The 27,130-nt window shown below is 36.7% G+C and overlaps 1 protein-coding gene across 2 annotated transcripts in view; it reads left to right on the top strand.

The window, feature by feature from the left end:
* podxl2 (podocalyxin-like 2) overlaps window positions 1–27,130 on the top strand; it is a 94,830-nt gene that overhangs the window by 66,198 nt on the left and 1,502 nt on the right. For both annotated transcript variants that reach the window (XM_051921298.1, XM_051921297.1), the window contains exons 4-7: window positions 12,160–12,234; window positions 20,013–20,169; window positions 21,601–21,662; window positions 22,703–22,882. In XM_051921298.1, the coding sequence (XP_051777258.1) occupies window positions 12,160–12,234; window positions 20,013–20,169; window positions 21,601–21,662; window positions 22,703–22,882 (474 nt within the window). The remainder of the gene's footprint in view (window positions 1–12,159; window positions 12,235–20,012; window positions 20,170–21,600; window positions 21,663–22,702; window positions 22,883–27,130) is intronic.

Here is a 27,130-nt window from a genome sequence, read left to right as displayed (position 1 = left end):
ACTCCATGCAGTGCCAGTCATCTGACTAACTAAACAACACATCACACATCCAACTGGACCTGTGAATAAAGTGAAACAGTGACATGGAACAAAATGACAAATGAATAAGTCAGATCTGTGTGTTTGGAATTGCATTGTTTTGTTTTGACAGCATTCAGGTTTTAATTCAATAGTCTGAGATACACTAGAAAATGCATACAGACATACAAAATGCACTTGTAGGTGAACTAAATATTTTTTGTGATGTTTTAATGCAAAATGTGAGTTGTGGACACCAACATTTTGTAAATGTTCTGGCAAAACAAGCTTATTCATTTTGTTTGGGTTGAAATAAGCTATGAGAATAAACATGAGTAGCTCTCGGCAATTTTAATTTTGTAAAGGTAGCTCTCAGGGGAAAAAAAGGTTGGAGACCCCTGCTCTAAGGTGTAACTTTAAATTGGAGTAGGTGGGTTTAGAATTAGAATGCATAACATGGCTACTTATATGATAAAGTGCAGAAACTCAGAGGTGTGGGAGGAAGGAGCAGAACTGTTATTGTAAAATTTTAACAAAGGACTTTCAGAAAGGCATGCATTCATTTTCTATGGTAAAACATATTGATATGTTACTTGGCTACTGAAGAATGCATCTTGTTTGGTAATACTTTGATATTTAGTCAGAAATTACATTAACATTTTGATAATTAGTTTAAGAAGAAAGGGTTAAAACCTCTGCGATATTGCAAGGCTACAGATTAAGGAATACTGTGCAAGGTATTGCTTGACTGTGCATGTGTTTGCAGATAAGAGATAAGAACTGGTTTAAGGCAAATGTAAGCTGTTTCCAGTTTATACAAGTATGCCATGGTGTTGGCCTCTTACTTCTGATGTCAGAGGCATGAGCTCCAAATGTAGCTCCTTTGGAAATTAGGTCCATGGCTAAGTAGAGCCATATAAGATCAGACAAATGAGGTAATCATAGAAGAGGAGGAAGAGAAGGAGGAGGAGGAAGAGGGAGTCACACTTAGAATGCCTCGAGTCAGCATCAAAGCTTCCTGTAACAGCAATACAAAACCAGAGTCTTCTGGAGGAATGAAAACAGCACTGCCAGGTTGTATGGTGTGGATTGCATTACACCTATTTGCTATTGTTTATGGTTTCAGCTATTTGAATAATGCTTAAAGAATAAAATGTATTAAGTTTATTTGTCTGTTTGCATTTTGCTTTATTTTGCCAATTCTTGATGGGATTTGAGTTCCTTTTAGAGTTTAAGTAAATCAGGGGTGAAGAGGGAAATGTCTAACAGAAAGCAACACAGTAGGAGTAATGCATCAGTGGTTGGTAAGTAGCGTTAACCAAGGTATCTCAGACTTTAGGTCGAGGTTTTATCCTGGGGCACCTGTGTGTTGTCCGTGCTAAAGCTGTTGAGTCCATATGTGGAGTACTGTGGGGTGACGGGCTTTGCAAGAATCACTCATAATCAGTGTATAAGGGAATAGGGTTTGTGTGGGCATGTGGTTTAGAGTGCGAGAATAGGCCAACACAAAATGAATTACTGTAAGAAAGTTCTAATAACTCCATGATAATACAATAGGGATAATACACTGCAAATAATATAGAATAAGCAACCAAAAATCAAAAATTGCTGAGTGTTCTGTGTGCCGTTACACCCAATCTCCATGAACATGACAGCCTCTTGAAGTACACTGAATGACTTAGAGAAAATTTATAAACAAAAGTGTATTTTTCCAGAAAAAAAAAATGTTATTGCTATTAATCACAGACATTGAAAATTTGTATCATAGCACATAAGGACTAATGTTATAGTTAGTGGTTATAAGATAACTTTAACAATTGAAGGTTTAAATATATTATAATGGTAAGTGGATACGACAACTAATAATTAAAGCAAAACACAAATATATTTAAGGATGTTTATCCTCGTCCTGAAAGATTCCATTTCCCATGATGATGACAATAATAATAAGTATCATTGTGGTGCTGGGGCTACAGCTGCAGAGTTCTAGCTTGAATCTCAGCCCATTCGCTGCCTGTATGGACTTTATACATTCCCTTCATATCCAAATGCAGGTTTTCTTATGGGGTTTTCTTTAAAAGACATGAGGGGGACAGCGAAGGGCTGTGGTTTTAATTTGTATATCTTCAGCAATTACTGTTAATTTGATTTTGGCATTTTCATCCATTTGTGTTTCATCGTTCATGTTTTTAGTGGGAAAGTGCAATGTTGCAGTGCCTTCACAGCACTTTGTCTTTGATGGCTTGTTTGTGTCTTCTATGTGGAGTTTCCTGGGCTCCTTGGTGTTCAAAGGCATATTGCTACACAAAAGGAAGAAATGATGATAGGATAATGAGCAAAACTAAACTGTCGCCTGTTAACTTCAGTCAGTGTGCATGAGTATACTCACCAAAGCTGACATGCCATCCAGAGTTGGCTTCCACACCAACTGTTTAGAATATTAACTCCAGCTACAGTTCTTTTCTGGTGAATGCTGCTTTACAATGTAGACACTTAAAATGTGAATTCAAAATAAAATAAATATCAACACCACATACAAGATAGATAGATAGATAGATAGATAGATAGATAGATAGATAGATAGATAGATAGATAGATAGATAGATAGATAGATAGATAGATAGATAGATAGATAGATAGATAGATAGATAGATAGATAGATAGATAGATAGATCTTTGTCCCCAATTGGCTTTTTGCAGAAGCTCAATAAATAAATTAATAAATATTACTATATTATAATGAACAACAAACAACAAAATGCCCTATGAAATACAAACCAGAATGACTAAAAAGAAAGGAAGTTAAAAAGAAAGAAAAACATCTTACTTGGTTAAAGATTAAAAGAGCAGTCTCATACCCAGACACAGTGAGAAATTGCCATTAGTATGAAGAATAATTCATTGACTGAAAGTCCTCAATGTTAGTTTGTCACTGAGAGGATGTGCGGTATTGTATATAATGGCCATTAGTTTTGTCTTCATTCTCTCCTCCACAACTGCTTCCAACAGGCCCAGGGTGTGTCCCATAACTGAGCCTGCCTTCTTAGTCAGCTTGTTGTTTCAGTGGGTCTCTCTTGCAGTGATGTTACGGGCCCAGCACACTTCAGTGTAGAAAATTACACAGGACCTCCCAGGGTTGTAGAACATGTAGTGGATGTCACTACCCACATCAAAGGAGTGCATTCTCCTAAGAAAAAAAGGAATCTGCTCTGCTCATTTTTTATAGTTCCTTTGTGTCCAGCCTGTCATTGATTTGGACCCTCAAGTGCCTGTAGCAGTGCACCACCTCTACATTCATTCCCTGAATAGTGACTGGGCATAGAGGCCGTCACATGCAGTGAAATTCAATAACTAGTCCCTTGGTTTTGCTGATGTTAAGTTGCAGACAATTCTTACTGCACTAAAAAACAAAGTTCTCCACCTGACTTTCCTCTGTCTCACCACCCTTATCAATACACCCAGAGCCGGGCTAACATTTACAATCAGCTGGTGCCTACCCAGTGGCCTGCTGTCTGGCCTGGCCTGGCATTCAGAGCAACCAGTGAAATAAACTAATGTTGAAATTATATAACGTCATTATACTGGAAAACGAGCAGCCATTATTGCTCTGTAGTGGGCACAAATCCTTTTCGGTTTAACGTTGGAGGGTTTCTTCTTTTTATTCAAGTCTTCACGTGCATCTCGCGCTCTGACAGTGAAAAAGGAGCGCTATGATGAGAGGTGCGTACATCTGGTGCTTTTGTTATATATGAAGATTGTTTAAAAGTTTATAACATACTTTGAATTATATTTGGATGTTGTATGGGTTTTGGTATTTGTTACTCTTATTTATTTTGTTTTATTTTTGTTTCAAATTTTAATGAAGTGCAGCCTATGGTCACATTTTTAACGTTATTTTTTCCTTTTTTCCTCAGAGTGTTTTTAAATGTACCCATTGTTCTTTATTTCATGATGTTTGTTAATGAACATGTCTTCTTATTTTAATATTTTTAAAGTGCGTCTCTCGCACTCTGACAGTTAAACCTGACAATAGAGTGACTGAATAGACTGCATGAAATGTTTTATTTTATTTTTTTATTAATGAAATACGTATGTGAGTGGAATGATTTGTGTTTTTAAATGTACCCATTGTTCTTTATTTCATGATGTTTGTTAATGAACATGTCTTGTTATTTTAATATTTTTAAAGTGCGTCTCTCGCACTCTGACAGTTAAACCTGATGAGAGAGTGACTGAATAGGCTGCACGAAATGTTTCATAGTTTTTTGTTTACTAAGTGCATTGTTTAAAAAAATTCCGTGGCACTGAAACATTTTTTAAGTCTTTTGTCTATTGAAGAAATTCAAAGTGGTTTTTTTTTGACGAACACTTCAGACTTTATGGAAGAGTATTCAGCATCACCATCCAGACACGGACAGCGCCTCGGCTGTGTTGATTCCTGACTCCCAGTTGAAACTGCACACATAATCTGTGCATGTGGATTCCACTGACAACTACTTTTTGTGGTTCAGTGCTTTTTGCACATTTGTTTTCATATAAATATTATAGATGAAGCGTTTATGAAGTGTTGTTCCACACTTTATTTTTAGGTTGTCTTGAGACTTATATTTAAGAGTGAAATGTATGTGTAAAATCTAAATCTACTGTCTCCTCATCCATAAAAAAATTTCAAGACAAAATGGTGTGTGTTGATTTTTTGAGTCTGTGCCTGTACAAGAAAACAGATGAATATTGTGTGACCTGGCCTGGGTTAGACTTGGGATTCCCGGCCTGAATTAGCTTCCCAGTCCGACCCTGAATACACCACATAAGTGCAGAGTCATCAGAGAATTTCTCCAAGTGACTTGGTGTGGTGTAATATTTATAGTCAGAGGTGTACAGAGTAAAGGGAAAAGAGACAGGACTGTTCCTTGTGGTGCTCCAGTGTTGCTCACATCCACATCATAGAGACTGCGGCCTGTATGACAGATAGTCCACCATGCAGGACACCATAGGCTCATCCACCTGCATATCCATGGCTGTACCCCTTAACAGGGGATGCTGGATGGTATTGAAGGCACTGGGTAAATCAAAAAACATAATCCTCACAGTGATTTTACCTTTTCCCAGTACAGGTGAGAATAACCCTTTTTGCGCAGACAGATAACTGCATCGTTCAATCCAGTATTTTTAGTAATACTGTACTATTGTGCAATTTCACAGTCTACTTAACTTACTGAACTCTTAAATGCTGGTAGACCTTCTTTGTGTGTCTGTCAACAGATTTAGAGGAACCCAGAAACTTTAATGACCAACAGATGGATCCAATGTAAAGCTATAAAAAAAAAAAGAAATCCATTGTCGTTTTGAGATTGTCATGGCCAATATATGTTTTGATAGATAAGAAATCTGCTATATGATGATATACTAAATTTTATATATTTTATATATTTTTTTTTTATATTTTATATTTTGTTTATTTTATTTACAGATTTTATTTTTTTCTCCAGCTTTCTGGAGTTTTTTTTTTGTTTTTTCTGTTCACCCTGGCCATCGGACCTTACTCCTTTTCTATGTTAACTAATGTTGTCTTATTTTAATTTCTTATTTTGTCTTTTATTTTTCTGTTCTTCATTATGTAAAGCACTTTGAGCTACTTTTTGTATGAAAATGTGCTACATAAATAAATGTTGTTGTTGTTGTTGTTGTTGTTATATTAATCTGAGAGGGAAATTTGTATTTTTCTTATTACCTTTGGGGGTCAGAGCACAGGGTCAGTCATTGTACAGCATCTCTGGAGCAATTTTCAGGGTTAAGAGCTCAACAGAGTAGGATCCTTTCTAGCAGTAACCTTCCAGATACCAGTGCAGATTCTTAGCCACCATTGGATCATAGTTTTCAAAAAGACTTGAAATAATGTACAATTATTTCTTTATTAATAATATTCAATGTAGTAAATAAAATACTGTTTCTTATGCAAAAAAGAAATATAATGCAGTAAAGCAGAAGGAATCACTTTAGGAAAAACACTAAAAAGATTCCTTAATGCTGCCCAATAAAAACATTTTAAAATTCTAGGAGTGTTTTATCATTTTAGTAAGCGTGAACTTATTATTAATCAACAGAAACCTCAACTTATTGCCGATTCCTGTATCTCGTAGGCTTCTTCCAAGCCTCCGGGTTTATCATTTCCAGTGACATTTCCCTCCTTCTTTCTCAAGCACATTGTTCCATTGAAGTTGGCAAAAATCGAAGATGTCATAGGGAGGCCATGCTGCAAAGCTCTGAAGCCTCCTGATGGAAAGGTCACATCTCAGTGCCTGTCAGAGTGGTAATTAGCATTGCTTATGAGTGAAAAGGCAGATTTTCCATAATGAGAACAGCAGCTTTGTTGGGGTGAGATGATACATCCTCCCCTTGGGAGGATTACTGCACCACCCGGTGTTTGATTCCTTCCGAATACTCAATAAACACTTTCACATGAGAATTTCAGCTACTTCCACTGTATAAAAAAATGACTTTTCTATTAAAACACTCGCTTTGACTATATAGTTAATCTCTGAGAAAAACAGAAACTAATAAAGTAGCCAGTGTACAAGATAGCAGTATGCAATTTGGCATAATCATATGCTGTGCATGTTTGGTGACCTGGACATTCTAAATTTGTTCTGTTTGAGTTTGTGTGCATTTGTGCGCATGTGTGCGTGTCTGTGTGTGTGTGTGTGTGTGTGTGTGTGTGTGTGTGTGTGTGTGTGTGTGTGAGAGAGAGAGAGAGAGAGAGAGAGAGAGAGAGAGAGAGAGAGAGAAAGCCCTGTCCAGGGCTGGCTCCTGCCTTGTGTCTAATGCCTTAGGATTCATAAAGTATCTATCTATCTATCTATCTATCTATCTATCTATCTATCTATCTATCTATCTATCTATCTATCTATCTATCTATCTATCTATCTATCTATCTATCTATCTATCTATCTATCTATCTATCTATCTATCTATCTAATGCTGCTTGACACTCCTTGACTACCATCTATGACCATGAGGCACTGTGCTTCTGGATTACATAATACATGTTAACCCTGACTAATTCAGATCAACTTTGTAGGGGAACAGAGTCCATCCAAGCAGCACTAGGACAAGGCAGGACTCAACTCTGCTATTCAGTAATATTCCTAAAGAATATAGTCCTAACTAAGATTATGTAATTTCACACAATAATAAAATAGATAAATAAACAGAAGGATGGATGTCAGTGTTAGTATTAAAAACATCTTTCTGATGACAACCTGACAAGTTTTTTTCAATATTTTCAATATTTAATTGGTTTTCTGGTTCAATCTGTTTCTTATTTCATTGTGGTCACTGCCATTTTGTGTTGATCTTTGCACAGTCGTAGCCATATTGTTGTTATGTCTGATGGGAAAGACAAGTGAATGTTTTCAGAAGGGACCAGGAGAAGCGCCAGTGTCAATATTCCAAGCTGTAGTCTAAAACCCAAATCTGTCCTATCTTTTACCGAAATCCAAATGTTAAACAAAATTCATGATCAGAAAAACAAAGCTTGGTGGTCTGTAATTTAAAGTCAAAAACAAAGCGCAACACACAATAACAATTTTAATCCATATTCTGGGAAAAGTGAGTGGTGCTGATCTTTATGCTGTTTATCTGATGACATCACAGGTTAAATATCCAATTTTAGCAACAACATAAAAAGGACCTACAAAATGGCGTCTCATATGAAAAACAAAATGGCTTCAAAGAGAAATTATATATTTGAAACATTTATTTACAAATGTCAAAAATTAATTCAGCAACCAAAAAAATGAAAAATGTAAAAAAAAAAATTAAGATTAAAATAATTCATAACAACTGTTCATAACCTTTATGCCCATTGCTAGTCACATATGTGGACAGTACGTGGCAGATTACAGTGATCCCTCGCTATATCGCGCTTTGCCTTTCGCGGCTTCACTCTATCGCGGATTTTATATGTAAGCATATTTAAATATATATCGCAGATTTTTTGCTGGTTCGCGGATTTCTGAGGACAATGGGTCTTTTAATTTCTGGCACATGCTTCCTCAGTTGGTTTGCCCAGTTGATTTCATACAAGGGACGCTATTGGCAGATGGCTGAGAAGCTACCCAACTTACTTTCTCTCTCTCTCTCTTGCGCTGACTTTCTCTGATCCTGACATAGGGGGTGTGAGCAGGGGGGCTGTTCGCACACCTAGACGATACGGACGCTCTAAAAATGCTGAAAGATTATCTTCACGTTGCTACCTTCTGTGTGCAGCTGCTTCCTGAAGCGACATGCTGCACGGTGCTTCGCATACTTAAAAGCTCAAAGGGCACGTATTGATTTTTGACTGTTTGTTTTTCTCTCTCTCTCTCTCTCTCTCCCTGCTCCTGACGGAGGGGGTGTGAGCTGCCGCCTTCAACAGCTTTGTACCGGCGGTGCTTCACATACTTAAAAGCCAAACAGCCCTATTGATTTGTTTGCTTTCCTCTCTGTTTCCTTTGAAGAGGAAGATATGTTTGCATTCTTTTAATTGTGAGACAGAACTGTCATCTCTGTCTTGTCATGGAGCAGTTTAAACTTTTGAAAAAAAGACAAATGTTTGTTTGCAGTGTTTGAATAACGTTTCTGTCTCTCTACAACCTCCTGTGTTTCTGCGCAAATCTGTGACCCAAGCATGACCATATAAAAATAACCATATAAACATATGGTTTCTACTTCGCGGATTTTCTTATTTCGCGGGTGGCTCTGGAACGCAACCCCCGCGATGGAGGAGGGATTACTGTAATTAATTTCAATCTATCTACACTACAAGTTAAAAAATATGGGCACACCCAGAAATATTCATGTTTTTGAAAGAAATTGATAACTTTTTTGTTCTCAAGATATCATTAAATTAATTAAAAAATAGACCAGACACTACTAGGATTTGTAATTGTTATTGCTGCTTGAAATGACTAATTTTAGCATATAATTCACATTTGACTACAAAGCCCTATTTTCAATAGTCATTCCTTCAGTGTCCTCACATTTAGCTCATCCCAAATTCATCATTTTTAATTGCAAATTGGCTATTAGAGAATTTTTAGAATTTAGTTAGCACAGCTGAAACCTGTTAATTTGTTCAATATGCAAGTGTCTTTCCTTCATTTGAAATGGACTGGCTTTCCTAAAGTGGATTCAAACATTACCAAATGGCCTCAGGATTCTGGCCTAAGAGAAACTGGCAAATAAAAGCAAAAGAATCAAATGGGAAAATGACACAAGCATGGAAAAGTGTATCATAGCATTCTCTATCACAGATGACACTGATTTTTTAATGTGTATTTAAGGAAGAAGGCAACTGAGGACCTGTAAGGTTTTTGTTTCCCAAAGTGCACACTCGGATGTCCTCTTACTGTGTTGTGCATCTTCCCCTATTTTTCTATCCTGGTCAGATCCAGTTTGTCCTTTTCTCTCGAGACACTACTGGACACCTTTGTATGTATGAAATCTTGAGTTTTGTGGCAATCTGTCACATGGAATAAAAAAGGACTTTGGCTTTCCTGTCATATCACAAAGATGAGGTTGATTGATGATTGCAAATATGGCCTCCACGAGGGTGAGAACAGCACTGTCTTTGGAAAGAATTGTCTCAGGGCAGTACCAATGAAGTATGGAGTTGATCGCATGAAGTATGAATGTGATACCACACTGGACAGATTTAATTTCAGGAAATAGTGTGAATTCTAGGAGAAATTGAGCATGCTGTAGTAGTCACACTAAACATCAGTATAAAGGGTTGAGAGTTCACATGGAGCATTGAAAACATTAAAAAGGTAAAAATAAATACACACATACCTGCAAATGTAATACAATTTGCATAAACCAGATTGCACAGTTACCAGTCGATTAGATGAAGTCTAGCACCTGATTGTAGCTCAGACCCTTTCTCACACGTCATAAGGTAGGAGTTGAATAAGACAAAGATGAAAAAATGTCTAAATTAGTTTGTGATCGGGCTGATCAAAATACAAAGAGAGGTGGCAAGAAATGAATAGCAGTGTCCTCTGAAACCAACGATAAAACCCCTCATCTTAACACCATGAAAGTGATCCATACAGGTGGGTGTCCTCTCAATGCGATCACTTTTGACATATGTAGTAAATGTTAGTCAAACATTCCAAAATAAACCCTTTTAGTAAATACTTATAAGTGTTAAGACAATAGACCTGTGATTTCAGGTAAACTAAATTGAGATTAATGCGTGTCACGTGGATCACCCTCCAGGCTCGACTGAAGCAGGTATTACCAACAAGGGGCCAAGAGGGGGCACTCACGCTAACCTTCTCCTCTTCTTTTTCCTGAGCAATACTGAGAAGAAGCCCCACAAGGGCAACTGACTCCGCCCCTTCCTGTCTCTCATCTATAAAACCCGCTGACAGCAGAAGTAGGTTGTCAATACTGAAATGACTAGACCAGAGAGCAGCACACCCGAAACTGAATGACTAATTGTGAAATCATCTTCTTTTGGCTGCTCTCGTTAGGGGTTGCCACAGCAGATCATCTTGTTCCATATCTTTCTGTCCTAGTCATCTTGTTCTGTTACACCCATCACCTGCATGTCCTCTCTCACCACATCCATAAACCTTCACTTAGGCCTTCCTCTTTTCCTCTTCCCTGGCAGCTCTATCCTTAGCATCCTTCACCCAATATACCCCTCATCTCTCCTCTGCACATGTCCAAACCAACTCAATCTCGCCTCTCTGACTTTGTCTCCCAACCGTCCAACTTGAGCTGACCCTCTAATGTCTTCATTTCTAATCCTGTCCATCCTCATCACACCCAATGCAAATCTTAGCATCTTTAACTCTGCCACCTCCAGCTCTGTCTCCTGTTTTCTGGTCAGTGCCACCGTCTCCAACCCATATAACATAGCAGGTCTCACTACTGTCCTGTAGACCTTCCCTTTCACTCTTGTTGATACCCATCCGTCACAAATCACTCCTGACACTCTTCTCCACCCATTCCACCCTGCCTGCACTCTCTTTTTCACCTCTCTTCCATACTCCCCGTTACTCTGTATTTAAACTCATCCACCTTCGCCAACTCTACTCCCTACATTGTCACCATTCCACTGACCTCCCTCTCATTCACACACATGTATTCTGTCTTGTTCCTACTGACCTTCATTCCTCTCCTCTCCTCTCTAGAGAGGATCTCCACCTCTCCAGGGTCTCCTCAATCTGCTCATCAGAAAACATCATAATCCATGGGGACTTCTGTCTAATCTCTTTTGTTAAATAAACCGGATTACTTGCAGCGCTTTTTGTTGATTTTGTAACATTGTGTATAGTTTTTTGGTTACCCTGTGACTTTACTAAGCAGGGACAACTGGGTTGGCACACAAAAATTTCCTGCAGGGACTTGCAGTGCCTTATTCTCCCACAGTTCATATGATGGCTACTGGAGAGTAAATATAATAAAATGACACTCACCTGATACGTCTAATGTCTTTTAACTGAAGGACATCAGTGTCTGCCTGCCTTCTGTTGTATACTCGCCTATTTGAAACATGCCCTTTTCATTAGCATGTGTAGAAGCACTTACTTTTCAAATAGTCCTGCAGTTTTTTGATAATAGGCATTTGGCTCATAGAGCTACATTTTGTAAACAAATTATGATATTTTTTTCCCCCAGAGAGAAAATGTTTCTGCCTAATGAAAAAAGTCCACGACAGGACCATGGGATGTTTATTAATATGTTTAGTTTGCTTAAAAGTTTAAAGTGTGAAACTAATTCCAAACTAACTGGAAATTGAAACAAAGGAATGAATCATCCCCTGATTTGGAAGAAAGTAAAAAGACTAGGAGTGTGAAAACACCTTAAATTATGACATTTCCGATATTTGATATGAAGGAGATGGGCTAATTGGATCTTACAGAAAAAGCTTGGCATTGTGATGAGGAACGCATTACTAATGGACTATTTTGCAGTGTTAATTATGTGCATCACTCTTGGTTAAAATGTTTACTAATTTACAAAACGAATGTCACAAACTAAGGAGCTTTGAAAAGGTGCTTATAACCTCGACTCATATGAAGTAAACTGCCTTCCTGGTATTCCTATTTTACACTGTTTTATCATGAACACCTCTATGCTTCTTTCTAGGTTGTCTGCACTGACTGGAGTAACTTGATTGGAAAAGGATATATAATACTGAACATGTCAGACAACAATGAATGTGTGAGTTTATCATTACTTTCAATTTTACAACAGTGAGTTTTAGTTTCTGTTTGGTTATTGATAGACAGAAATATTGCTAATTCATCACACCCTTTAGCCGACAGTCTGAATTGAGTGTTTGTTTTAAATACTGTACTGTGCATTACATAAACAAAAGATTACACACAGCACAATATTTAATGATAAGCGTGTTTGATATTCATTTAGATGCAATACAAAGACAAAGTCATGGCACCATCTTGTATCCTTACCTGCATTATCATGCAAGCCAACATAGAGCCCCTAATTTCAGTACAAATTGCTTCATCACTTCCTCTTCTGACTGATTAGCATCTCTCGTGAATTGCATGTTCTTTATACTAAATGAAGCACCGCCTGATTTTAAATAGCTCAGTTCAATTCATGGCACAGGCAGCTGCAGCCTTTCCAAATAGTTTGATATCTCCATGGAAACCATGTAAAACCATTTATTATAATCGACATGAACTTTTCTGTTGTCAAGACAACAGAGTGACTTGAAGGGCTCAGAAGAGACAGGAGGATGAAGGCCGGCTATAGATTGTAGGGCTTAGAGACCCTGTTCAACTAGTGGGGAACCGGGGAGACTCATACAGTTGGCTATATTTTTCATATTGGTTATTAAGTAATTAGCTTAATGTGCTGTGAAGTGAACCTATAGGCCGTTAAAAGCAAGACAAGCAAAAGAGCCGTCTAGTGATCTAAACAGATCTAAGATAGTATTAGCTAAATCATGTATAGCCCCTTTGAATCAAAACAAATGTCTGATAGTTAGGTAGAGCTTGTGCTAGCATTGTTGCTGCTGTAGGCGAAGCTGTAAGTACCACCCATCACCCCCTTTGCTTTGAGTGGAATCATCACTACCAGATCTTAAAACAGAAACCTGGAGACACAAGAAAGGAGCCAGAACTGGGGAGAATGAAATATGGAAGGTTTGGATACGAAACAGTGAAATTTGGGAATGTCACGGGGGTTGTCTAAATACTTATAACAATATCTGTTTACAAGACAGTATCAGCAAAATACACACTTGAACGATGACACTGTAGAAAGCATGTAAGAACTGGGCTGCATTAGCAGGCTTTATTAATTTGCATTTAAAGTATCTACAAAGAAAAAAAAAATATTGTGCATTGTCAACTTATCACTTAAACTGTAAACAAATCATTCAGTTCTGTATTTAAACTGCCAGCCAAAGAGGTACCTTACAATACTGGTGACAATATGGTTATAATTTTTATTATGGCAGCACCATAAACTTGAAATCAATTAAATAAATTAATAAACAAATATGATCACTAGAGAGTCACCTAAAGGAAATTAGCAAGAAATAAATTCTTATTTCTTGTGCACACAAGGTAGTTTTGTGTGCACATGAGAAAGTATAAAATGTCTTGAGCATACAGAAGTTTCCTGTGCATACACAAAAGTATCTCACGAGCACATAAATGTTTCTTGTACGCATGTGAAATGTGTCATTTTTTCTAAATTCGTGTCATTTTGCAGACTTCACAAAATTTAATTAAAGTTTAGTGCAATGATTAACTTTAAACAATCACTCATGATTGTTATTTAGTGTATCCAATATAAGCAAATAATGCAATATAATTATCCAATCAATGCACCACTTTCCAGTCATGGACAGACTATGAAGAACTTTTTTAACATGCCAAGTTGAACTACGGAGAATAATATTTGCCAAGTTTTAGTGTACATTTTAATGTAAGCCCTTTTGGGAAATGATTAGAGTTTGAATTAAACCAGGCCTTAGCAATGTGTTTAAGAACAGCTGTCCTGTTGCAGTCACGATCATTTAATTTTATTTTACTGGGTTTGTGTCTTTTATGCTATGCAATTATTATTATTATTATTAGTATTTTTGTTGTTGTTGTTTGTGTTATTATTGCATTATTATCTACTAGCTGTGCTGCCTGTCTATGACAGTTTAAAATATAAGCAATCAACCTAGACCACAAAGTTAACATTTGCAGTAGGTCATCTATTGGAATGTATTTTGTAATGCATGCAATAATAAAATGGAATGAAATGAAATAAAATAATAGAATGAAATGAAATATGCAATTCATATGACTCTGCTATATGCCATTTGGTGTTGGATTCATAAAAGCAGTGTTAATGCTTGTAATGTACCATCTGTTGGAATGATAAACGCAATGCAGTTTATTACTGCTCTTTTGACAAGTAGGCGTCCATAAAAAAATTAAACTACAAAGTTTCACATAAAGAAAGGAAAGAATCTGGAATATTTCTCATAAAGCAAACCTCTGACAAACTGAGTGCTGTGCATCCTGGGATTAGAAGGAACATATGTACTGTAGGTCATCTGGCCTTATGACCAAGTATGTGAAAATAATATAAAACAATATAACATACACTTATTGTGAGTCCGAGTGTTCATAATTCAGAAACTCTATTGTTTTAAAAAAAAAAATCACTCCACCCTCATATTTTACCACCTTTAGCTTCTACCAAGCTGGCCTATGTGGTAGAGTCGGCCCTGTAGTTGTACAAGTTGACAAAAACCCTGAAATATTCAGGGAAAAAAGATCAAGATAAATGAAAGTGTTATGCTGGGTAAGTTGACAATGAGGCCTAAATGGGCCTATATTACTGAACCTTACAATAAGGAAATAAATATCAGGGTAAATGAATAATAAAAGTAAAATGAACTTTAATGGTTAAAGTCAACAAAATCATACCAATGCAAATCTCTATTAACACAGTAATTGAGTAAAGTAAAGTAGGTTATATATAAGGACCAGTAAATTCTCCACAAGTTGCCTACAAAAAATAGAACTTACAATTGATTATGAATTATCAGCATGTATTTGAGGATCTTCTTAATTGTCAGCATGCATTTCTCTCTCTTTGTTGTTCTGGCATTCTGAATACCCTTCTTGATGTTCAGCAGATGTCGCTGCCCTTCTTCCTAGTATGGCGTTCTTCAATACATAATCAGCTTCTGTGATTTCCTTGATGCTCAGAAGATGTTGCTGCTCTTCTTTTTCGTTCTTCCATGTCAGTTGCTTTGAGATTACTTTTAAACACACAACTACAGATCACTTTGCCAAGGTTGCTGCTACCTTTGGCATTTCCAGAACATATCACATCATAAGCTTTTAATGAAGACCAAGATCAAGGTTCTAGCTCTAGTAGTTTGTGAGTAATCGCGTGACTAACACACAGACCTTATCATTTTATATGTTGAGAAGATTAGAAATACAGAACAGTTAGACATTTTTTGTTTTAGGGTGGAACCAATATCTGATCTGATTCCAGAAGCTGAACAAGTCTCAAACGGATTACTAATAAAGAAGTATTAGCAGATGTGCTCAACTGAAAAATGCTTAAAAAAAAAAACTGGAACAGCCCTTGTCCAGGCCAATAATTCAGAACCTAGTGATGCTGCTTCATTTCCCTCCTTTCATTTTGTCAGGCTGAGTGGCTCATCCACATAATGGAAGAACTTTAGAACCTAATATACTGTAAATGTGCAGTGCCATTTCTCTCTAGTATAAAGAGTCTTCACATTGTCCTCACATAGCATGCTATTTCTAGCACAATAAATTAGATTGTGCTGCACAATGGAAAACATCAGGCTGTATTATTCCTATTTTTAATACTGTGAAAATAGGCAGATTATCATGTGATCTCCTTGTAACTCTTTTCACAAAACAAGTTTCTTGGAGACACAGAAAGGCTTTATTTATGGCGACAAATCTTTCAGCTTTAGATTCATAATTTTAATACTTTCTATCTATCTATCTATCTATCTATCTATCTATCTATCTATCTATCTATCTATCTATCTATCTATCTATCTATCTATCTATCTATCTATCTATCTATCTATCTATCTATCTATCTATCTATCTATCTAGTGTGACCACCAATGGGCACACAGCTCCCCAAACGCCTGACACAACAGGATTAGACACAAGTTCTAAACACACAGCATACGTTCATTATGCATGGGGAAGTGCTTTTCCTTTGCTCCCCACAGCAGCACTGTAGAAAGCCACAATATGAAACTTTAACACAGTCCTTCTCTTCTCTTCTCTACCGCCTTCACTCCTCTCTCAAGTTTCGTCTGCTTCCTCCCGACTCTGGCTCCCCGACTGGATTGAGGCAGCTCCTTTTATAGAGCACCTGGAAGTGCTCAGGTGTCCCGTCATCTCCTTCCATGTGCAGTGGAAGGCTTTGCCATTCCCCATGTGTCCCCTGGCGGTGGCCACGGGCCCCAGCAGGGTTAAGCCTCCATGCCCCAAACCCATGGTACCATAACAAGCCAGGAGCTTCAGCTGTGTATTAAATCTATCTATCTATCTATCTATCTATCTATCTATCTATCTATCTATCTATCTATCTATCTATCTATCTATCTATCTATCTATCTATCTATCTATCTTAAATCAAGTATTTGTTCATTTTAAAAAAATTATAATATTATCCAAAGCTCAAAAATTTTTTAAAAAATCATTGTGTCTCTAGAGTGGTTGATCTTTGAATTCCACTACAAGATTCACATGGTCATAATTATGTCAACCAAGATTAAGTAATGCTGGTAATCTGGGGTGGAATGCATAGCCAAAGAAGGTTAAAATACAGAAATTACATTAAAAAATTAAATAAAATCCTCTTGCCTTCAACAAAGGCAAATTCAAGGCCAGAGTTAAGAAGGGGGGTGTTAGGGAAATACTGTGTTAAATAATAGTCAATAAAGATCACCATTATAAATGTTTCCAAGATGGGTATCCTTTATTACAGAAAGCTTGAGGGAGCCTGGTATGTGTATAGGTCAGTTCACCGTAACAAGACTGAAAAATATGACAAAACATTAATATGCAGTAAAATAAGTTAGGATCATCTGCATAACAGAGTTAAGAAACACATCAGATTGCACCAATCAGCATATAGATAAATGGTATAATCTTTGAAACTATGGTAGGCCATGTCCGGGGCTAGATGAGAGACTGGGATTGTGCGACAGGGTGTATTAGTTTACCCCTCAGTGTGAAAAACAAAAAAAGTTTTGTATTCATCTCAATGGAAGTAGGAGGTACAGTGTTGTACAGGAAGCTTGTGAAGAATTTTGGAGAGCTGCAAGGGTGTAGTGTGAGAGAGTTCTGCATGTGTGAGCGTGAGAAGCCCATCAGATCACATACACATTTGTGGGAGGTGCCCTGTTGTGCCCCATTTCCTGCAGGAGACAAGGGCCAAGTGAGGTTCTGGGTTAGCGGAAGTTTTGCGAGGGCCTGAAGAGAGTTCAGAGGGAAAGATTTACCTGAGTGGGGTTCAAGAAAGGAAAATGGACCATGGATCCATTTCATGTGAGGGCATGCTGATGCAGGGGTTTTTGAGACCCCATGAAATAAGAACTGTAATTAGAAGATAGGACACAGCAATGCAAACTTGGCATACGAGCCTATGGATGGGATTGGAGAGTTGTCCAACCAGGACTGACTACAGATATCTAATGTAAAGATAATCATCTGTTGGTGTGCTTTATCGGTGAAGCATAGCAGCCTTCTGCAAACTCCATGATATGAGAAGAAGGTGACTAAGGTTAAGTCCTGAGATTGATTATTGAGGTGGAGAAAAGAACCTGAGATTGAAGGACGCCACAGGTCCTACAGGGAATTGATTGGTTTTGCTAATATTCTTTTGACAGTCCCAAGATGGGAAATGACAATGCCTGCTAATTGAAGTTCTGAGAAGAGAGGCACTATTGCGAAGTGGTCATGAGTCAGTAAGTATCCTGTTGAGGAGTTGAGTAAAGTCTCTCTGTCCTGAATAATTTTGGGGAGAGCAAAGAAAGAAAGAATCTGAGACTTTATTTATTTTTATTTGCACTTTGCTTTTTGCTTATGTCAGTGCACAAGAACTGATCTTATTAATAATTTATTGCTTGGCATGAGGCTGTGATTCAACACACAAATAATAAATAGCTTTTATAGTTTTATTAAAGAAGCTTTCGTGTCTGTATCACTCTGGAAACTTGTTTAAGACTACAGATGCCCGTAGTCTGAGGTATGTGCCAGCTGCTGTTGCACATGACATCAAATACACACCCAATTGTTTCTATATCTAAAAGTCCCAAAATAGTTAAGCAGATTAAAAGTCTTTGGCACACATAAATATCTAAAGAGGAATTTCTCACATATATCACTCTGTTATAAAAGAAAAACCTGAGACGAGACTATTTCCAAGAGATTTTTTTAAGTCCCGTGAGACAAGACTTTTGCCCTCCTCTCAACCATATTCAAGCATGCACACAGTCCTCCCACCTCTCATTCGTGTGAATGCTTTTGATAGACACAGTTCTTGCTTTCTCAGCTCTTATAAATTTTTACGTTTTCCTCACTTTAAGATCCCAAATAAATTACTTATTATGTCCAAATCTTATTGAAGAATTTCATCCCGAAGGTTTATCAACCAAAGAAATGAGTACACGAGCAATCCTAGCACCGAAAAACAATGAAGTCAAATGAACTAATGCAAAAATTGTCAATTGGTTACACAGCAAATTGGTTAAATGTGTATCAATAGACTATGCTGAAACAGTTGGTGGTGATCGTGCGGAAGATGAAAACATCAGCTTACAATATCACAAAGAATATCTACAACCGTTAACACCATTCGGTCTTTCACCACCTGAAATACTGTTAAAAGAAGATATATCCAAGAAAGGTAATATAGTACATCTTCTGCGGATAACATTAGACACCAAAGGAGACCTTGATATGCCATTTGTATTAAAACGTTAACTGTTTCCCATTAGAATAGCTTTTTCAAAGAAAATTAACAAATCACAGAGACAAACATTTGAAAAGGTTGGTTTATTTATTAGAGAGAAAGAAACAAAATTCACTCACAGGCAGTTATACGTTGCGTTGTCACAATACAGAATCAAAATTCAGAAATCAAAATTCAATGCAATATTGACTAAAATTTAATTTTAAAAAAAGTTTTTACTGAAGTTTTACAGTAAAAGTATAAATTTAAAAAGTATTTCAAAGCCAAACAGAACAAAATCGTATAACACAACGAATATCTCTAACGCAACATGAAACATAATTTACTTTCAAATTATTACATTTTTATATTTTTTAATATGGTTAATTACTCATTGTAATGTAAAATAGTTAGTTCTATTATGCATATGTAACAATTCACATGAAAATAACAACCTGTTTAAATTGTACATCCGCATCCAGATAGGCAAGTGTTGGAAATGCAAAGTGGCTAGTGTGTAGCGCAATCCTGGGGGTTGGCGAGTGAAGCGAGCAGGGGACAAAGCCACCAGTGAGGTCAAAACAAAAAGTATTAGTTGTCATCATCTCCTTGTTCCCCAGGTAACCGTACAGGAAATGATAGGTACAGAAGATCTTAGTTGCCCAGGATAGTCATAAACAAAACATTCACAATTTCACACAGAAATAATAGAATGCACAAGGATACATTTTGTTTTACCACTTTAACACCAAAATCACTGAAATGCAAAAACAATTATACCCATAAATACCATACAAAAGGCAAATTGTAAAAAAATCACAAAAATGGGTATAAATGCTGATGGTTGATACAACAGTGCACATGTTAGCATTATTAGTGATTTTTCTATTACTATTGCTGTTTATTATTATGATATTATATTATTATAAATATTTGCACCAGTCACATTACTATTATTTTCATCTGTGTTTATGCTTTGTTTTTTATCTTATTGTTTGCTCCAGGAAGTTTTCCGAGTGCAGATGGGAGATCGGCTGCTAGCCATGGTGGAGACAGCTTTTTCCAGAAAGATGGACAGCCCCCAGGGGTCTTGGTTAATTTCTCTTGGAAAGCCCAACAAGCAAGACAAGCAACTGCTGATGACTCTGGCCAGTGAAGAAGGTAGTAGTTGTAGTGTTATTTTCATGAGAAATTCTAAACAATGCTAACATAGAATAGTGCACATTGGAAATGATTCAGTGTTGTTTCAGTAAGGTAGATGTCATATCAATTTTATGGATTTATTTTTGTTTTTGTAGTTTTTCCTTGTCTTCTTGGAGAGTCACAGCTGGGAGACTGTCAATTAAACAAGGCCTGTTAAACCCTATTGGGGCAATCCTTATGTGATTTTGGGCTATACAAGCAAGAAATTGTTGTTGTTGACGAATTACGTGAAATGTGATGCAATAGTGGAAAAATCATATTATCACTTTTTGAAGAATTACGAGAGCCTTTTAAAAGTTTAGTTTTTGGATTACATCCTGACTTAGAACATTTTCTTAGTGCTATAAGAAAACATAACAATAATTATTGGTGCAAAAAGAATAATCAATGGCAATTTCATGCCAAATTTTAAAGTACAAGGACAGGTGTATCACCATTGTCTTAGGAAATTTCCTGGACGACGCTACATCAAATAGTTATTTAATAATAATGAAAATATAGGTTGTATCTCCAGACTGTAATTTAATTTATTAATTTTTTGCAAAGAGTGCACCCCTAGATGATTTAAGGAAACATTGGACACAGGACCTTCTTATTTGATTGTTGCATAATAAATGCTTGTTGAGCTAAGGGACTCCTGGTTTCTGTCTGGGTCGTGAGCTCCCTGAGATGCTTTGAGTCCTCTTTTGAAAGTGAAAAGGCCATACTCAGACAGATCAGGAGCTCCTTGCCCAATGTTAAGGAGGGGCGAACTGTGACAGTATGAAGATTGGATTTATCCTCCATTATATTCCCAAAATTGAATGAGTTAGAAGTTCCTTACTGAGCTCATTTCATTCCTTATGATACGTTTGTCCTCATTTCCCAGTCGGAGTGAGGGATCATATAGTTTATTAAATGGAAAAATAGAAATAATTGACATTCACTATAAAAAAGAATACTAGAAGAATACTAAAAACACAATATTTCATCCCATTGAGTGGAATCATTTTGTTTCTCACTTCTTATTCACTTTGTGATGCAATTTTAAAATAAATAACATAAATATTTTAAAAATTTAAATACCGAACATGCAGACTCCATACAGACAATCCAATCAAAGTCCCTGAAGCAGCAAAGTAAGCTCTGCTAACCACTGCACCACCATGCCACCCACTTTCATTAAATAAATGTCTTTTTAATTTTCAACATTAAATATTACAGATTTGAAAACTAATCTGCAGAAGTTTTAAGATAAAAAAAGATAAATATTCTGAATACTGTTACCCTAGGTGTGTCATTGAAGTTCGAAATATCAGGATGTCAATCTAATACACTGTGAAATGTAATTTTAAAAATATTTTAAAACTCCTCTGTTCTTTACTTTTCCACTTTTATTGAATTATTCAGGGGTGATTCCATCAAAAGATGTGCTCTCTATGCTTGGAGAAATTCAGAGAGGTCTATTTGAGGTAAGTAGCTTGTTTTTCTCCATCTCCCACCCATTTTATTAAATATTGAGCTGCTGATTCAAGACTAAAGCTGCTCTGCAGTCAGTGCACAATGCTGCATTGACCTTGGCTCATAAATACGACAGAATGAGAAGTCGGTCTGCGTCACTCTTTTTCTTAATCGTGATGAATAAATCAAACCCAGTACATTGTAAAGCAATAGTACTTAGATCGAAGAATAACCAAAGTTTTAATGAGGTTATTAAAGTTCCTTACGGCATTATCTAGAATGGACTTAAATAATGAAAACTATAAGAAATTACCATTTACTCTGTCTATTCATTTCAAATATTACACAATACACTGACATTTACTGAGGGTCATTGGTTTTTCTGAATCTTTTGTGAAACATTAGGAATGATGAGGGTTAGCTAAATCACAAAGTGCTCTGTGATGAAACAGTTCTTGCTGTTATATTTAGACATGATTTTTGAATTCATGATGCCTAATGTACAAACATAGAAGTATGGACATGTAGCAGGGTACAGGAAAACACTGACTTGAAAAGACAATTTCAGGCTATCTAGTAGCATTTTAGCATAATAAGCCATATGTAGTATGCTAGAGTCCATACTAGTCACTGCCTATGTATCGTGTCGGTTTGCCTTTCATTTTGTTATTTACTGCAATCCTCATCTCAACTTATGAGAGACTACATGGAGGCTAAGCTCGTAAACTTTAAATGTGTATATTTGAACCTTGTAGTTTTTGTCTATCTATCTATCTATCTATCTATCTATCTATCTATCTATCTATCTATCTATCTATCTATCTATCTATCTATCTATCTATCTATCTATCTATCTATCTATCTATCTATCTATCTATCTATCTATCTATCTGTTTTGTCCTGCCGACTACGCTAAACTATCTATCTATCTATCTATCTATCTATCTATCTATCTATCTATCTATCTATCTATCTATCTATCTATCTATCTATCTATCTATCTATCTATCTATCTATCTATCTATCTATATCATTTTTATTTCTTTTAAAGATTGGCATTCAAAACTACACCACAGCCACCAGCTGCCAATCTTGGCCAAGTCAACCTCAGAGTGATTATGGGAAGCTGTTTGTTGTACTGGTCATTATTGGATCCATCTGTGTGGTCATTATAGTGTCTGGATTCATCTACATCTGCTGGCAGAGACGGCTACCAAAATTAAAAAGCTCGGTAAGTAGAGTAGGCTATGAAACTGTACAGTACCGTTTCTTTTCCTGGGAGATTCAGTTGTGCCGTCATTAGCATGGCTTCCTCTCAGGTCCAGGAGATGGAGTTTGAATCTTGGCCAAGGGGATTGCATGCTCTTCCCAAGTCTGTGTGGGTCTTTTTCTGGATATTTCCATGAGGCAGCAGTATTATGTGTGTCAGGTCAAGTGTCAAACTGTCCTCTCCAGGACTGGCTCCTGCCTTTTCCTGAACACTAGTGGGATAGGCTCCACACCTTGCAATGCTGAAGTGCACTAAACAGGTTCAGCACAGACGCATGTTCATTCCAGTTCTATGCAAGATTTATAGGCTGAGCTTCATCAACAATAACCTTTAAAGATTTTATAAAAATATGAACTTATAATACTCATGAAAAGTATTCACTTGCTTGAAAGTTTTCTCATTATCCTGTTATACCAGCGTTTCTCAACCTTTAAGTATTTGCGACCCAAGTTTTCATAACAGTTTTAATTGTGCCCCCCCCTAACATTTTTTTGAAAGGAGCCCACTAATACCAATTTGTTCTTTTCTAATTAATGATATATCATAGATGCATATTTTACTATACCTACTTAACTTTTATCAACATTTAGCTAACTCTATATTTATTTTTCTAGTATCAGAATGTAGTTTAAGTTAATTTGTTTTGGTTTCGATAGATGTATTTTTCATATTTTCGATTATTGTTTTCTTTTTTTCACATCTTCGCGCCCCCCCCTAGGGGTGCCTGCCCCACAGTTTGAGAACCACTGTGTTATACAATGTTGAATTAGCAGTAGACTTAATTTGGCTTTTTTGACATCGATCAACAGAAAAAGACTCTTTAATGTCAAAGTGAAACAAGATCTCTGCAAAGTGCTCTGTATATATAAAACATGAAATGATCAATCACATAATTTTTTGCCCCCATGAATTAGCTCAATGGATTTTGATTTGGCACTGTATGACGGAGAATACTGACATAAAACAGAGATGCTAAATGTTAGGTCAAGCACAATAAGAAGGCAGCCTTTATCTAGGCAGTTTGTTCATGTTGATAAGCTGTCATATGTTTAATTAAACTGTTATGATTGATATTCTTCAAGTGAGCATTCAGTCAGTCTTTATGGTGACCACTATACAGCACTTAACAAAATATTACATAAATTATTTGGAAGGCTATAAGCAGTCACTGTAAATGAGCAAGGCCTTTCAAGTATCTTAAACCCTATTTAATGGTCATTTATTTTTAATATTTTCCTTCTGTTTACTGTATGCACATGAAATGAAGAAACAAGATGGTGTGTATTGTGCGGATTAATAGTAACAATGGAGAACTTCTGTAAAACAAGTACAAGGAAAGCCTGACAATACTGAAATGTGTTGTATTGTAAATCTTAGTTCCATTTGTCAGCTCACACCTGAATAAAAAATTATCTGCCTCAGTAAGGTGTTTATACTAAAATGTGAAAAATGTACAGCTAAAAACATATTGTTTCAGCAATGTGTGATGATTTAGTTTCTTGCGATGGAAGAAATTTCCCTGGCTAGCAATTACTTATTACTTCATTATGGATATAAAGATGCTCAAATAGGTGCTAGCAGTGTCAGAAGATGGATAAGACACTTTACTGGTGTGAAAACAGACAGAACAGAGCTTGCTGTAGAAGGTGATCTCTAAGGAAGACAGGAATAGTTCAATCAATCGGTCTTTATTCAGTCACAGATGAGTACATGGATTCTATGCTGCAAGGGAGAAGAGCAAATTTCTCCTTTTTCGATCAGCTTCTAATATTTTTCCTCCCTCCCCTTTTCCCTTACTTATCAATAAGCATAATATATTTACATATGCATTTCATTTTATATTGTGCAAATCGGCCAACTGTTTCTGTTTTGTGTATGTGTCAGAGGGGCCCCAAAGAAGAAAAGGTCATCTTTCCTGTGTCTAACAGACACGTTCCTAGAAAAGGAAGTTACCCTTGGTCAGCTTACTGCACCCTGTCTTATGGCAGGTGCCTGTATGAATAACCTTTTACTAAGGCAGAACAGATTTTAACCCTTCGTAGCTTGCAAGTACTTTTTTTCTTTCACATTACCTACAAGCTTCATCTATTGAGAACAAAGAAGAAAAAAAAATCAATTAACTTATTAATGTGTGAACCATCAGAACAGGGCATCACACAGTTGATTGGGATCAGTGCCGGTGCTAGGTTATTTTGCATCCTAGGCCAAGTTTATTAGTGTGAACTGTTCAGTAGCTAACCTGTGCGGCTGGGTTTCTTTACTCCTTATGATCTGCACCCTAGGTGAACACCTAATTTGCCTTAATGGTGGCGCCAACCCTGATTGGGATAGAGATTATGTGGAGATGTTAACAAAGGTACAACGAAACAGTACATTTCAAGCCCACTCAGACACATGGATCCAGCTTGGAATTGCTACGTTTTGTAAACTAGCTGTGGAAGACAGGTAATAGAGTAATTAAAAAATATTTGCTATTTCTTGCCCTGCTTGTACCTTCAGTACCTTTCGACTGTATTCACATGCGTGTGAACGTCTATTCAACAGCAGTGCTTTTCCACTATGGCAAGACGAAGATTAAACTGCTTGGATTCCTGTAAAGCCTGCTTCTCAGACTCTGTCATCATTTTCGAGATGCCTTTCTCCCCTCTTGTCTGGTTTTATACTTGACACCTCATACACCTTTACTCCTTCTCATGTGTCTCACATTTGCACTTCCTCTTTCGTCACATCACCAAAGCCAAATTGACCAATCACACCAAAGCCAAACTGACCAATCAGATTGCTCTGAGGGACTGGACACATAGACCTTAGTGTTTCATTATATAGTAGATTCACACTTTTAGGATGTAGGAGGAAAATTTGGACACCCAGAGGTACCTCACAGACATGCAGAGAACATGTCACAGTCTTTGGAATTCTAGTAACTTGCTCAGAGTCACATAGTGAGACAGTGAGAGAGTGGTGAGGGATTGTAGCATTTGGTTTTCAATCAAAAGCCTTTGGCACTACACCACACACTTGTACCAAAGATTAATTTGGTTATAGAGGAGCCAGTGCGTGCTCTGGCAACATTAGGTGCATATTGAGTGAAAAAAAAAAACAATGGACAGAACACCAGTTCATCACAAAGCACATACATTCATATTCTCTCACTATGTGCCAATTTAGAATTGCCCATGTTTTATTGTGGAAAATGTTTGGAGTGTAGCAGAGATATTGTTTGCTCTTACCCAGTATTGGTCAAAATATGCTCCCATTTTCACACTTAAGTAAGGGTTACCCACCAGCTAGAGTTAATTTTTGTTTGTTTTATTTATGTAAATATTGTTGGTTATTTAATATCTATGTATCTGTGTATCTTCCATTATGTTCCATGTATATTGTGGGCAGTGCCCCAAGAGGTGGTACCACCTGCCCATCACCATCAAGGGACTGTCCTCATCTCTATAAAGATTGCAACAACCACCAGTCCCTTATCAATTGACGGTTCAGGTTAATGTTACAAAGTCGATCATTTCAATTGGTATATTGGAGTGTCTAGAAGCACAACTAAATGATATTCTTTCTAGCATTTCAATAGTAATACATAAATGTTTTCCATCAGCAACAACCTTCTAAACTTAAATTCCATCCTATCAGAATAAGTGTAAAAACAAAAAGATTTTTTATGAAATATTGCTGAGTCTAATTAATTTGTCTTAACCTTACCTGACACAAGACTTAATCAGGATTTCAGATTAGATAGACAACCAGATCAGAAACAATATTTGACCCCGGAGATGGCTGATAACATTTTCAGAATATTGGATGAAGTCTTTGAGTCTTTTAGTTTAATTTTAAAGGTTCCCCATCCCTCCCACATTCCTTTCCTTAACTTAATTGGTAGTATGCCCTTCCCTAACCCTAATCTTAAAATATTCCTTTTTATATCCTTGATCTTAAAGATTGTACTTGGGTGCCCTAAAGTTAAATATTCCCCTGGGGCCCAAATACAAACCTCATGATATTCTTTTTTGATCATTATAAATACCTTAATTGAAATATTAGGTTTGAAAATTTTAAACTAATGTTCATTTATTAGGCCATTTATTATTTATGCTTTATTTGAATCAATTATATAAAAGTTTTATGGAAGTATATTTTGGTCTGTTTTAATTTCAGTTTTATAGATAAACCAGCAGGGACAGTCTTCCTGAACCACCTGTTGGT

This window comes from Erpetoichthys calabaricus, chromosome 18 (assembly GCF_900747795.2).
Source record: "Erpetoichthys calabaricus chromosome 18, fErpCal1.3, whole genome shotgun sequence".
Taxonomy (NCBI): Eukaryota; Metazoa; Chordata; class Cladistia; order Polypteriformes; family Polypteridae; genus Erpetoichthys; species Erpetoichthys calabaricus.
Note: the sequence above shows the minus strand (reverse complement) of the source record. Positions and strands in the feature narration are given on the sequence as shown.